At 45.2% G+C, this 14,347-nt stretch overlaps 4 protein-coding genes across 4 annotated transcripts; 3 read left to right on the top strand and 1 right to left on the bottom strand.

Annotated features, from left to right (window-relative positions):
* Nucleotides 1-175: 175 nt before the first annotated feature.
* On the top strand, nucleotides 176-1,717 carry H6S33_005201 (uncharacterized protein; the record flags this gene model as incomplete). The annotated part of the gene is made up of 2 exons (XM_044836561.1): nucleotides 176-650; nucleotides 744-1,717. 2 exons carry the CDS (start codon nucleotides 176-178, stop codon nucleotides 1,715-1,717), a joined length of 1,449 nt encoding a protein of 482 aa, XP_044690414.1.
* Nucleotides 1,718-5,002: 3,285 nt separating this feature from the next.
* Nucleotides 5,003-6,551, bottom strand: H6S33_005200 (uncharacterized protein; the record flags this gene model as incomplete). The annotated part of the gene is made up of 7 exons (XM_044836560.1): nucleotides 5,003-5,030; nucleotides 5,219-5,266; nucleotides 5,341-5,504; nucleotides 5,577-5,661; nucleotides 5,818-5,832; nucleotides 6,060-6,264; nucleotides 6,407-6,551. 7 exons carry the CDS (start codon nucleotides 6,549-6,551, stop codon nucleotides 5,003-5,005), a joined length of 690 nt encoding a protein of 229 aa, XP_044690413.1.
* A 1,361-nt stretch (nucleotides 6,552-7,912) lies between these two features.
* On the top strand, nucleotides 7,913-8,406 carry H6S33_005199 (uncharacterized protein; the record flags this gene model as incomplete). The annotated part of the gene is made up of 3 exons (XM_044836559.1): nucleotides 7,913-7,967; nucleotides 8,033-8,180; nucleotides 8,244-8,406. The coding sequence occupies 3 exons, from the start codon at nucleotides 7,913-7,915 to the stop codon at nucleotides 8,404-8,406; spliced, it is 366 nt and encodes a 121-aa protein (XP_044690412.1).
* A 2,373-nt stretch (nucleotides 8,407-10,779) lies between these two features.
* Nucleotides 10,780-14,347, top strand: H6S33_005198 (uncharacterized protein; the record flags this gene model as incomplete). The annotated part of the gene is made up of 5 exons (XM_044836558.1): nucleotides 10,780-10,843; nucleotides 10,925-11,098; nucleotides 11,174-11,198; nucleotides 11,251-11,805; nucleotides 11,875-14,347. 5 exons carry the CDS (start codon nucleotides 10,780-10,782, stop codon nucleotides 14,345-14,347), a joined length of 3,291 nt encoding a protein of 1,096 aa, XP_044690411.1.

Raw genomic sequence — 14,347 nt, 5'->3', positions numbered from 1 at the left:
CATGAGGGGTTAGGCCTGCAGATCCAGATTAGATAAGATGTTACATACAGCGATAAGTGGGGCTAGCAAAAAAAAAAAAAAAAAAGACAAATGCCCCAACAGAGCCTCATGAAATCCCCCACAACTTCTCACCAACCCACGAATCCATAATCATAGGCTCCTAGAGATCAATAAAATGTCGAAGCGCCCCGCAGAGCCCACCTCGCCTAGCAGCGGCGGTCTCAAGAACCGCTCGCGCGAAACCCCCGAGACTCAGCCCCCGGAGATGGGTGACTTCGAGGACAACTTTGAAGACGAATTCGAGTCCGATGACGAGGTCATTGAAGCCGGCGCCGACGGAGAAGACCCTGGTGAAGATGAGGGAAAGGCTGTGGAAGAAATGCAATTGGATCAGCAGGTCTATATGCCTTCCCGACGACAGCTTGCAAAGGATGAGATTCTGGAGCCGGATCCAAGCGCATACCACATGCTGCATAGCATGAATGTCAATTGGCCCTGTTTGAGCTTTGATATTCTGCAGGATGGGCTTGGAGATGAACGGAGAGGGTACCCGGCGACTGTGTATCTGGTAACTGGGACCCAGGCGGCGAGACCGAAGGATAATGAGGTCACAGTCATGAAGTTGAGTGGATTACAAAAGATGCATCAAAGTAAGATTCTCCACTGATATCTTGTTTTCTCTAAGCCTTGGGGTATCCCTTCCTTTCTCCGGGATTTGAGAACCTATGCTGATGCCCACACAGCAAAGACAGAAGAAGACGAAGATTCGGACTCCGATGATGAAGCTGAAGACGACCCTATTCTCGAATCCCGCTCACTCCCCCTCCCCACAACTACAAACCGTATCCGCGTATCACCCCACTCTTCACAGGCTGCTTCTCTCGCAGAAACCGGCGATGTCCATATCTGGGATCTATCCACACACCTCGCCTCCTTCGACACCCCCGGGACTACAATTACCCCAGCCGCCAACAAGCCCACAACCCTGCGCATGCACAAGCACGTCGAGGGCTACGCTATCGACTGGTCTCCCCACCCACGCGAGTCGATGGGCAAGATTGTCACTGGTGACAACGACGGCAAGATCTTCGTCAGTACCCGGAAAGAAGACGGAACCTGGGCCACCGGCAAGGATCCCCTCAGAGGCCACACCGGCAGTATCGAGGAGCTGCAATGGAGCCCTACTGAGCGTCATGTATTTGCGAGTGCATCAAGCGACGGAACTGTCAAGATCTACGACGCCCGCGCCAACACCAAGAAGCACCAGCTATCAGTTTCCGTTTCCTCGTCCGATGTAAACGTCGCATCTTGGTGCAGCGCGGTACCACATCTTCTCTCGACTGGAGCGGACGACGGTGTTTGGGGTGTTTGGGATCTTCGGACTTTCCCGAACACTCTCAAGGGCGAGCATGTCTCTGCTACCGCTTCTTTCACGTTCCATCAGCAGCCCATCACGTCGATCGAGTTCCACCCGACAGAGGATAGCATTGTTGCTGTTGGGTCGGCGGATTCAACGGTCACATTGTGGGATTTGTCGGTAGAGTTGGATGACGAGGAGAGCAGAGATACCGGCGGTGTTGAGGATGTGCCCCCGCAGCTCTTGTTTGTCCACTACTGCAAGGACGTGAAGGAGGTTCATTGGCAGAAGCAGGCGCCGGGAACAGTTGTGGCTACGGGAGCAGATGGTTTCAGTGTCTTCAAGACAATCAGTGTGTAATCTTGCTGGGTGGGGTGTGTTCTTTTCTTTTCCCTTTTTGAAGGAGTGAGTATTTATTGTGGCTACAATAAATTAGCGGTTCGATACAAAAGTTTCTGTAAATTTGTGAGGATTTGAATTTTATACGAGTCTGCTTTCTTAAACACGGAGGCATAATACAAACGGTTTTCTTTGTTATTTCTTCTTCTTTGGCTAATTGTCAGTTCGTTGCCACTCTATACAAGAAAGAACCGCAAATAATGTCAAGGGTGGATTTGCAAACGACTTCATGATATATCACTCGCATAAATTGACACCGCTGCACTCATTGCTAAGTCTGGGCACTAGTGCAACCAAGCAGACCAAGCCATATCTGTTTAGTCATACCGTATACATGTAAACAGCCTGCCGGGTGGGGGGGCGCCCTTGTTGAACCGCGCCACCACCCCCTACTTCGTACGCGATGGGATCGGAGTGTAGCGTCGAATGAAGCTGTCTACTACTACCCGGTTAGCTATCATACACGCGAGATGACCTAACGGTACTACATGTAGCTAGGGTGTCCCGGTGGTTGTATGTATGTTCTCCCGGGCTCCCGCAGCTTTTCCCTTCACTCTTGATGCGATTTCCCTCTCTATCGTAGCCCGGCTCCAGCTCCGCTCAAATATGGTGAGGGCCTGGGGTTAGGGTTGCTCAAGTTCTTTACCCGACACAAGCTTTATACTAGGGGCGCACCGGGTGCTACCATCGGGCCCGCAGGGATTCTTTCCAAAGCTTATATCTACCTTCTAGAGCCTATTTCCTCCTGAGGCCATCGGTCTGGTACCGGTCCTCTACCGCGGACTCCGTTCAATGGTGAGGGCACCGGGCATAGGGCTAGGGTTCTCGATCGATTGTTCTTATATACGAATTATTATAGATGACCGGTGCATATGAGACTCCTGGCTCAAATGTATCCATATTACGATTATCTTGAGATTAACAAGCACGTACGCATTAGCCTAAAACCTGAGGAAATAATTATATAATTGAGCACTTTATAGCAATAGTATCAGGTTTTTGGAATTATATAAAGTGTCGAGTGATATGTTGTGATTAACTATACCCGTATTAAAGTACTACTCGCACGTCAAGTATTCGAGATCATCTGCTTAACAGATCTCGCGAACATACTAGTCAACCTACGTATTATCATTGAGATCCTTGAGTGATACTGTGATATATGATTTCTCACCGATCAGTTAACTCATTAATTGATTGTGGCCATAAAGCTACGTTAAATTATAAACAGTACCTTCAATCGTTAACGTTGATACGATATCCGGGATCAATTAAGATGAGACATACAGCTTTTGCTTGTCAACGATCAGCTGCAGACGTGGCTGACAAAGTGAAAGCGGGAAATATGCCATTACCAGGTAAACTGAACTAGCTAGAATAACGGCGTCATGAAATTAAAAGGCCGGTATATAAAAATTGTAACTTAATTAATAATAACGGCACAAAAAGAAATTTCAAGTTATCTCAAAGTTACACCAAATGCAAATATGGTAAATATCATGAAGCCTTAGAAGGCGGTGCAATAGATAAAGGATCGGGGCCATAGATTTGCCAGCTACAAATAGCAACTGGTACCAAGCATGTACACGTACATTACAAGGTAGAGAAGATCGTGGGGCGAACCCACATCTCTATGTGTATGTACACGACGTGAGTTATTAATTACAGATATGAAATCCATGTCTATAGCTGATTTCAAAAGAATGAGTACAGCCGGCGTGATTTTTAGACTAATGAAACTCGAGGGACTAGCTTTGCCAGGTTTATCACATGGCTTCTACTCTATCTGTAAATTTTAATGCTCCACATGGCCAACGGCCGGGTAGAGATGGAGTGTTTCTCCGTTGTGTAACAAGTAGGCCTAGGGCGTTTATGGGGCCGTGGTTATGGTGATGTTTGCTTTTTCTTGTCGGAGCCAAGTATTGCCTCACTCAGAAAGTAATTTGGGGGTAAGTACTGTGATGGATCATGAGGATTATTCTGACTATGTAGCGTGAAGATTTTCTGTGGTTTTCCCTTTACCCGGAAAGCTGTATCAAAGAGAAAGAAGGAAAAGAAAATTAAAAGAAACATGCAAGGTTAATCGATGAGCAAAATAAAACATGCTTATGCTTTGTCAACTTCGAGAAAAATGACAGGTATCAAGTACCAGGAATAAGCTTTCTATACGGGTACCTATGTAGCTTTCCGTTGGGAAGCTAATTGCCCTAGAGGAGTTTGTGGGCTTGGGCGGCAAGTCAAGATTGGGCTCAGGAGGCCTTGGCATGCATTTTGGGCGCTTTAGCGAGGACACTTATGAGTGCGCCATACTCTCGCTTCGGTGGTTTCTTCTGTTCGCGTGCCCGTCTGCCACTTTATGCCTACAGTGGCAGTGCTAGTGTGTATGGATAGTCCTTTGAGGACATGTAGAGATCTCGAGATCCGGCCTTCTAGGCCTCCTCCACGTACGTGTACTCCACACACATTAAATATTCGGAAACCTGGCCTAGGTATTTCATTCTTGACGCATCAGCTGTGCCAAAACCCTTTTTTGCACCCAAGAGGGCGGGGATCGATAGTTTCATGCAAACCCAACACGGGGTTCATTCTGTTTCCTCATGTCACGAACGCCCCGCTGAGGCTCAAGCATCGGCCTTTAGTCAATCCAAAGCTGACAGCAGCGAAAGAAAAATACAATTGCGCAAGGGCTTAGCTTACGCACACCGCCGGCTCCACGGAATCACTTGGAACAGCGGAGTTTCCCGGACCGCAGTTTCGAGGCTTTTAACATGTCATTCTCACTCAATTGCCAGCGCACCGAGACTTTCTTTACAGTGCACTGCAAGGCTTCTTTTACCTGTGACTTTGGGAATCCGCGGATGGGCTCTAACCCAGGTTTTGAGGGCCGATCATCCAAGAAGAAATGTTTGTACCAGCTGCAGCAGAACACACCACAGGAGTACGAGCACCTACATGTATGTACAGTTCAGTTCCAATTATACTAAATGAGTCGATGCTTAACTGATTGGTCTTCAAGGGTTAGGGCTTATGTCTAGTGTAGTCCGATCATCAAGCGAAATCGACTGTCATCCACTAAGTAGTGGACCCTATTTGTGATACCTAGTACTACTAATATCAAGACTCAAGACTTCTAAATTCTTTAATCCTTCTCTTAATTTCGGACATGTTACTTTGAAAAGAGTATCAAACAAAACAAAGGAGAGATTGGAAAAACTCACTGTGCAAATAGAACAAGGCTCATTGCTCTTATGAGTTGCGGCGGTTATAAGTAAGGCTACTCAAGCAGAGTACTTCAGATTAAACCTTGGCTTAAATCTTTACCGATATCCGATACCTATTGCCTGAAAATTCCAGTATTGGTTGAATGCCAACCAGCTACGAAACTACCAAAAGTTGGTGAGAGGAGACAATCGAGTGACAACTCATGATCGTTCCATGCTACATACCAACGCCGGTTTTTACCTCAATCCGCTGTTTACGCCTGATCCGCCTGCTAAAGTAAGGTACGTCCTACTAAGATCACGAGTTAATAAGAGAAGATCTGAAATTCAGTATTTAGAATAGCAAAGATTACCCTCGCGCACCTGGAAAATATGTGAGCGATCGTAAAAACGATCAACAGACTAAGAAATGGCTCCAAAACTTGATGACGTGAGGCAGCAGTACTACATGTAGTTTTTGTTGAGCTGAGGCCGCTGAGACTCCTGTATATCAGGAAGAAAAATCTCTTGACAAAGTAAAGAATGATCTAGCAAGTAGTCACTACATAGTTCTTTGACGCTCACCAGCTAACAGACTGCATAATATGCCCTAGACGTACCGAAGAGGTAGGAATGACCAGATCTGGATATGTTTGTGGAACCCGAGGAAAGTGTTTTGGGTATAGTGGTTTACGATACGGAAATCTTAGCCAGGCAAAAATAATTAGCTTAATTTGTAGAAAGTAAAAAATGATCTTGACACAGCCCATATCTGCCAACATCAAGGCCCAAGAAAGCAAGAAAGCGCTGCCAAGCAGCTTCTTTCAGACACCTATTTCCAAACACGATCGCCGGTGTCACTTACAAGGGACGCCACTGTTTCACACAAGTCACATATCAATTCCTAGGCTGATAGTGCTGGAACCCAGAAGTGTGTTTGGTCCCCCCAGAAACCCTAGATCATAGGAGAGGTCGCATTCATAGTCTTCAATGCGAATAAACTTAGCACCGAGATGTCGATGTTCAAATGAGGATAACGCTCTCAAGCATGGAAATATGATAAATTAGAAAAAGAATGCGTAGTTTAGGACAACTTCATGAACCTAGGAGAGTCATGATCATCGAAGGGCGAGGGATTTGTGATATCCTTAGCATTAACAGCCTGCTTTCCATTTCTGAGCTCCCGACAGAAAGGGCCGTCTATATTGGTGCACACTAGTATGCCGCCGTCGCCGCCGTCGCTAAAAGTCAACACAGTAAGAGGTTCAAAACCCACGGCAGATTCCCTGAAGATCTTTTCTTCATACACTACTAAGCCGTAAGGGTCATCAGTCATTTTCCATGTCAAGATACTAAAGATGGTTGCCTCGATCAAGGGTTTTGCATTAATTCCGATACAGAAGAAAAGCTTTTGCCATCTAATTTGCGGGGATTTGACAGGGCCAAGTACCACTCTCGCAGCTTTTCTCATTTTTTTTAGTGGAGCCAATGCAGCCCGTATTTTCTTCATTGAATAATGATAAATCGACTAGCAGATGTAGTACTACTTTCTGCCGACTATGGTCAGTTAATACGATGTGAGACATAGTAAGCATGATTGCTTGTTGAAAGCATCCTACTAGGTAGAAGTAACTCAAGTTAGCCAATCACGAAGATTTATAGGTTTGGCAGCTGGTAACTACTCGGTCGAAGGATAGAATGGTTGACAATTTATGAAAGTAGTGTTACCTGAACGGCATAAATGTAGGTTGGCTTGTTATCGCAGGCATTGATTAACACATCATTGGGTAGAAATTTCTTTTCGAGGGTGTCCCATAATCCTTTCTCTCTGGCCCTAAAGAAATTCATCGGGTTGACGCTGATGGTGGTTTCAAAACGAAATCCCGGGTCTTATTGGCGGAAAACCTACCCCCAGCCCTTGAAACAACATCAACAACCAAAGAAATCGAATTCTTATAGACATATGCACCGGAAGTTCGAACTCAACTCCTGTATACGTATGTGCGTGGTGGATTAGTTTTCAAAAAGCAATTTATTCTTATCTTCCCCAGATAAGGTGTGCACTGGCCATTTAACAATTGTTCCACTTTGAGCAGACTAAGCCCGAGAGTGTTGGGGAAAGAGTATACGTTGATGGTGATATGGTGTACTGGCCACGGTAGCTGTAATAAATTTAGATATACGTCGCAATTTCTTCAAAACTATGACTAGATCGACTGCCAGGATGAGTAGCTAGAATTCTGCTTCCTGCTCGATGAAATGTTATACCTTTAAGTTAAGAATTGTGTTAGTGTCAGTAGAAACCTAACGATTTGAGGTTTTCATATCGATCATTATACGAGTGCCCTGAGTTGTTTCCATATACAAATCCCTGATAATTTGGGACAATATTCAAAAGATTTATATGATTACTTATCGACTTTCACTAGCTGAAGGATTACTTTTTGAAGGCCCCAACCCAGCGCTCTGCCCGTAATAGGATCCAGTTTACAGCCTATCAACAGTCATCAGTACAAGGCTGATATACTCACAAGGACCTTAGATCTGTTGAATCGTGATTCTAAACCGTTGGGAAGGCGATGCCTTAATTATTTGAAATGCAAGCTTAAGTGTGTGACTATGATTGGTTATTATAAAGTAAGTCTCTGGTAGGTGCCTCTAGCTCTTCGGAGGCAGGGATCATCTGAATTCACGATTAATCGTGTCAGCCAGAAGCACAAGAGCATGTATGTAGGTGTATATATAATATATTCCTCGCGTACCTCTATCGCGATTCTAGGAAAACTAACCCCTGGGACTCTGTGCTCAATCCGATACCATTGATTCCGCCATTCACACGGAATATCCTAGCCGGCCAGATTACTCTTCGAGTCCACCTTTAAATTTATACGTCCCATAATTTCTCGTTCAAAACTCGAACCCTTCTGGAAGAGTGATGAAGAGAGAGAACGCAAAGATGACGCAAACCCAGAATCCCTCCACTATCTCTGCGCCAACTGGAAGACATATCCGTAGGTTATATTCAAGTCTAGGTGTTTTTATCTGATGTATACACTTATACTGAAGGGATTAATAGCCATTACCAAGATATCCGCTAGGAATCTGAGGTCATTACAGATCGGCGAAAGGGGGATGATGGGTGCGTTCCTCAGACAAAAGCCAGAAGAGGAAGGAGTTGTAGTGTTTTCGAGAACGCAATCACTGGGGCCACAAATGGGGCATAAGTAAGTCCCAAACAGCCTTTTTGACTCGCAGATCGAGGAGCATAGCTTATATATTTTGAAAAGCTCAGCCTATAGAAGCAGTACGAAAACAGGAGATGGTTTTGTCGAAATTTTCTATAAGCATATGCGCGTATACGTGTTTATGGGGCGCTACATACATTATACACATGACGTAACTACATGTATGGTAGTCCGGGCTAAATCGCTCCCGTACACGTGCAAATAGAACGTCCTTTTTCATTGGGCTCGGGCTCAACCACATGTAGTCCAACTTCCATGTAGTTTTATCAAACCGGCACTCCAGCAAATGTTATCCCCTGGATGTTCGAGACATTTTGCGAAATCTCTCTCATGCATAAATATCATGTGATCTCGAGTTTAGGTGGGAAAACATCAGGGTAAGCAGTGTGCCGCATTTACAGGTCTTTGGAGTACGCTGATGTACCATAAACTTCTCACGATGCTGCTCTATATAGTGTTAATCATTTCCTGGATAGACCACGCTAATGCATGAGAGAGATTTCGCAAAATGTCTCGAACATCCAGGGGGTATCATACCTGTAGTACTGAGTATTGATTATTTGCTTTATTTCTGTTTGTTTCTCTTCTTCCCTATTATTCATAAAATATACGCAAGAATGAACATAGGTCTGATTTAGTTTTTTCCGTAAATGCCGAAACTACTATATGATTGGAATCATACAAGTATCTACATGTATGTACTACATGTAATTACCGCTGCTACTTTCAGGCGCAGGATTGACCAAATTTCTATATAATTACTTTATAATTATTAGGGGTATTAACTTCCTCAAATACAAGCTCTTATATATAGGCATGTGCTTATAATTTTGGACCGCACAAAATAACCGGCAGTCGCGTATTCTGAAATATGTATGAGGAGAAATTAGTAAGATGTATCATCAATCTACATGTAGTCTCGCGCCAGAGTATATAGAGAAGGTTAGGGTTAGGGTCGGCGGGTGGGAGTTAAGGGCTACGTACGTACCCCACGTACCCTAATTGAGCAATTAACTCTTTTCACTCTTGTAGTCTGGAATAAGAAGTCGGCGAGTTGTTAGGCTCGTAAATGGCCCCGTAGAGCTCAATTGCGCACCTCAGTACCCGTGTGCAGATGCAATTGCGCAGAATTGACGTTTACCCCCAAAACTCCCCACGATCGATGATGGCCCACAATCCCTACTAATGAATATATTGTAATGGTCAACTAATTAAAGATATTTGAATCAAGGACTACTAATTGCCTTGAAGGGGTGCTTGGGTTCTTGCCCGGGACTCAATTGCGCAATTTGCGGAGTTAGATTAATGCAATCGTGTTTGATCAACAAATTGCGCAGGTGGTTCAATATCGACCGCCACCCAATTACCATCATATAAGACACCTATATAAGTGTCATACAGCTCTCTAGATTTAATTATACTATATTTGAACTAAATAAGTCGTTTGTACAATTGGGTAAATTTGCACGATTGTCTTATTCCAGTCGCCGATAGGATTCAGCCTAGTCTCGTACCATCCACTACTTAGCAGCAAGCTGCTCTCGCCTCCCTGGAAGGATGGAAGCAGGGGGGTTGGGGACGAGCCTAGATTCAGCCCGAAATCACCGTATTACGTGACGTAGGGCTAAGAATCCGGGAAAGCGTGAGACTACATGTATCATCAACCTACCTTATTGTCAAAAATATATTTCGGTTAGGGACGTTGGCACATACAGCTATCCCCTGGATGTATGAGACATTGGTAAAATCTCTCTCATGTATGAACGTCATGTGACCTTGAATTTGGGTGAGAAAACGTCTAGGTAAGCAGCTTGCTGCCTTTGTCGGTCTTTGGAATACTTAACGGTGCCATAAAGTTCGCAGTTCGCTGCCTTACCTCAGTCAATCATTTCCTGGATAGGCCACGCTAATGCATGAGAGAGATTTTACCAATGAAGAAACAGTCAAGCACAGTTTTGTCTTCTCTTATTGGTCAATCGCAAAGGCCCCTGTCCGTTGCGTCACACATGCGCACCCCACCTTCCTAGCCTTCATCAAACTAGGAGCTCGGCCAACACGATACCATCCAGAAACGCGTACGATAAACCATGGCCGACGGTTTAGGGCTCGCAGCTAGTATCATCGCGGTACTTCAAATCACAACATCGGTGGCATCTTTGAGTTACCAATACTTGAATAGCGCAATACGAGCGCCCGACAGTCTTCGCGAACTTACGCTCGAGTTTCAAACACTCATAGTAATCCTCTCGCGTTTGAAAATATGCGCACAAGACCCACAAGCAGAAACTTTACGGACAGTAGAATACTCTTTGCATGTGTGTCATAAGGAAATGTTGGGACTACAAGAAAAGTTGAAACCTAGAAAAAATCTCCTCGGCTGGCTACGATGGCCCTTGGACGAGAAAGGTATTCAGGGATATCTAGGGCGAATAGAAAGATTTAAGAGTTCCTTTTCACTTGCTTTGGAGGCAGAACAGTTGTGAGTAAAGCCTTACGTGCAATAAATTTGTAATGACTTATATAACCCGGCTGTGGATGTAGGTCTCGCACAAACCTAGTTGCGGAAAGTGTTCAAAAGATGGAGATCGAGATCGGAGATATATCAAGTACTAAGAATTGCCAGGAAGAAAGAGAAAAAGACCGTAAGATCAACTCTAATCGAAAGTGGATTCAAGATATCCCAGTGCTAACATGGGACATGGGAATCCCTCGTGATCTGTCAGAAACCCGACGGGACGCTCTGAATTGGCTATTTCCAGCGCCCTACGACAAAAGGCATATAGAAATTAGTAGCCAAAGAAAAAAGAATACGGGTCAGTGGATATTTAAGACACAAGAAGTTCAAGATTGGATTAAAGGAAATCCGAGTGGCCGGCTACTGTGGGGATACGGTATCCGTACGTACCCATATAGTATATTGATTCAAATGATAATATCACACCAGTTATCAAACTGATTTGCATTATCTCTAGCGGGTGCCGGTAAGACATTTCTGAGGTATATTCATTTGAAATCGTTGTATATAAAAACATGATCTAATTTTTGGCAGCTCGTTGATGATTGATCATATTGAAGCGATCAATGCAAACTACGGCGTTGGGTATATTTATTTCAATTTTCAGGAGCAAGGACAACAAACACCAATCGATACGTTTTCAAGCCTGGTGAAGCAACTGGCATTCAAAGCCAAAGTCTTACCTAAAGCGATTCAAGAAGCGTACAATGATAACAAAAAGCCTAGGCTTGATCAGTTGCGCGAAATTCTCCTTGAAATTGGGAAATCATTTGCACAAACCTTTATCATTTTCGACGCCTTGGATGAATGCGATAAAGTACTTCAGCGAGAAACATTATTACCGATATTTCACCGTATAGGAAAGGCTGGTATAAATCTGTTCTTGACAAGTCGTGAGCATCCAGACGATATCCAAGCGTCATTTGCAAACATCACAAAGTTGAGGCTTTGGGCCAAGAACGACGATATCTCAAGCTATATTGAACAGAGAATAGCCGATAGTTCCCGAGCCAAAAGTCTCATAAACCAAGGAAATCCCGAATTGAAGGAAAAGATAATTTCAGCTCTCCAAGAGTGTGCTAATGGAATGTAAGTCAACCTCAAATACTTGCCTTAGTAGTATAAGTCAGGAGCTTAAGCTAATTTTACTGTGCGTAGGTTTCTCCTGGTTCACTTCCACATTGAGTGCCTCTGCCAGCAGACAAACTTGAAACAGGTCCTCACGGAGCTTGAGAGGATCAAAAACTCGTCGAACGAAGATTACCCCATGGATCCCACCTATCGCAGAGCAATGCAGAATATCCACTTACAGCAAAAGAGCGGCATTAAACTCGCATTTAAAATCATTTCATGGCTTATAAAAGCTCGAAGAGTTCTTACGGTTCGCGAACTACAACTTGCGGTATCAGTAGAGGAGCAGAATACCATTTTTGACAAAGATAGTCTACCGGACCGCAAGACCCTACTAGACGTCTGTGCTAGCTTAGTTAGCATTGATGAAACAAGTGATTGTGTTAGATTTGTGCATTACACAGCTCAGGAGTTTCTCACCAGAAACCAACTAGTCCCCGATGACGCGGATTTGCAAGTGGCTATAGCTTGCACGACATTCCTTTCCTACGATATCTTTTCACACCGTTTTTACACCCTGAATGCTTTATCTTTATCTCGCACTTATCCATTGCTGGAATATGCGGCCAGCGAACTACAACATCACCTTAAACAATGTGACGAGCTTCTGACAGAAGAAGTTATCAGTCGATTGATTCAGGGCAAGAGAAACACCCGCAATTATATGTACCTCGCCACTCTTAAACTAGAACCTTGGCTGTACGAGGAAGACGCCGCGGATAAATGTGGTGGTGAACTTGGGCTTGCAGCGTTTCTTGGGAATAGCTCTGTTATCAGGCGTTTGTTGGAACAAAAAGATGAACGTCCCTCCAAATTAAATTTACAATGGTCACTTCTGTGGGCTGCTGATCGCGGAAACTTCTCGAGTGTTCAACTACTTCTTGAGATTGGTGCCGACGTCAACTTCAAAGTCGGCGACTTGGGATGTACAGCCCTGCATCAAGCAGCATGCCGAGGCTATGAAGCGATAGTCAAGCTACTTCTTGAAAACGGCGCCGACCCCAACATTTGCGATGGGGTCGGACGAACACCCCTGCTTGAACAAGCAATAGGTCGCTGCAAAGGCTATAAAGCGATATCCAAGTTACTTTTTGAAAACGGCGCCGATGCCAACACTCAGGATAAGTTTGGAGACACGGCCCTGTATCGGGCGGTATACGGAAGCGATAAAGCCATGGTCAAGCTACTTCTTGAAAACGGCGCCGACCCCGATGCTCAGAGTAGATCGGGAAACCTGGCCCTGCACCTGGCAGTGAATAAATGCGGTGAAGCCATGGTCAAGCTACTTCTTGAAAACGGCGCCGACCCCAACGCTCAGAATGAATCGGGGGACCTGGCCCTGCACCTGGCAACAGAAATAGGCGATGAACCCATGGTCAAGCTACTTCTTGAAAACGGCGCCGATGCCCACTCTCACGATCGGTCTGGACGCACAGCACTATATCGGGCGGTACACGGAGGCAAAGAAACGATAATCAAGCTACTTCTTGAAAACGGTGCCGATGCCGGCGTCAACACTCAAGACCCGAATGGAGACACGCTCCTGTACATGGCAATAGATAAAGGCAATGAAGCCATAGTCACGCTCCTTCTTGGCCATGGTGCCAATGCCAACGCTGACGATAACTTCGGAAGAACGGCCCTGCACCTGGCAGCAAGTAGAGGCGATGGAGCGATGGTCATGCTACTTCTTGTGCATGGTGCGGATGCCAAAGCTCAGAACAAATCGGGAAACACAGTCCTCCACCTGGCAACAGGTGGAGGCGAAGCCATGGTCAAGCTACTTCTTGAAAACGGCGCCGACGCCAACACTCAGAATGAATCGGGAAGCACGGCCCTGCACCTGGCAACAGGTATAGGCGATGAAGCCATGGTCAAGCTACTTCTTGAAAATGGCGCTGACGCCAACACTCAGAATAAATTGGGAAACACGGCCCTACACCTGGCAACAGGTATAGGCGATGAAGCCATGGTCAAGCTACTTCTTGAAAACGGTGCCGAAGTCAACACTCACGATAAATATGGAGACACGGCCCTGTACATGGCAATAGATAGAGGTAATGAAGCCATAGTCAAGCTACTTTTTGAGAGTGGTGCCGACATCAAGTTTAAAAGTTTACGCGGACACACAGCCCTGTACCTAGCAGTATGTGGAGGCCATGAAGCAATAGTCAAGCTACTTCTTGAAAACGGTGCCGATGCCAACACTCATGACCCGGACGGAGACACAGTTCTATACGTGGCAATGGATAAAGGCAATGGAGCCGTGGTCAAGCTCCTTCTTGAGTATGGTGCCGATCCCAACGCTCAGAATAAATCGGGAAGCACGGCCTTGCACCTGGCAACAGGTGAAAGCAATGAGGTCATGGTCAAGCTACTTCTTGAGTATGGTGCCGACGCCAGAGCTCAGGGTAGATTCAGGATCTCGCCCCTCAACTGGGCAGAAATTAACGGCAATAAAGTGATTATCGAGCTGCTCAAGAATTCAATCAATACTTAG

Source organism: Morchella sextelata (assembly GCF_020137385.1).
Source record: "Morchella sextelata strain SCLS chromosome Unknown scls_19, whole genome shotgun sequence".
Taxonomy (NCBI): Eukaryota; Fungi; Ascomycota; class Pezizomycetes; order Pezizales; family Morchellaceae; genus Morchella; species Morchella sextelata.
Note: the sequence above shows the minus strand (reverse complement) of the source record. Positions and strands in the feature narration are given on the sequence as shown.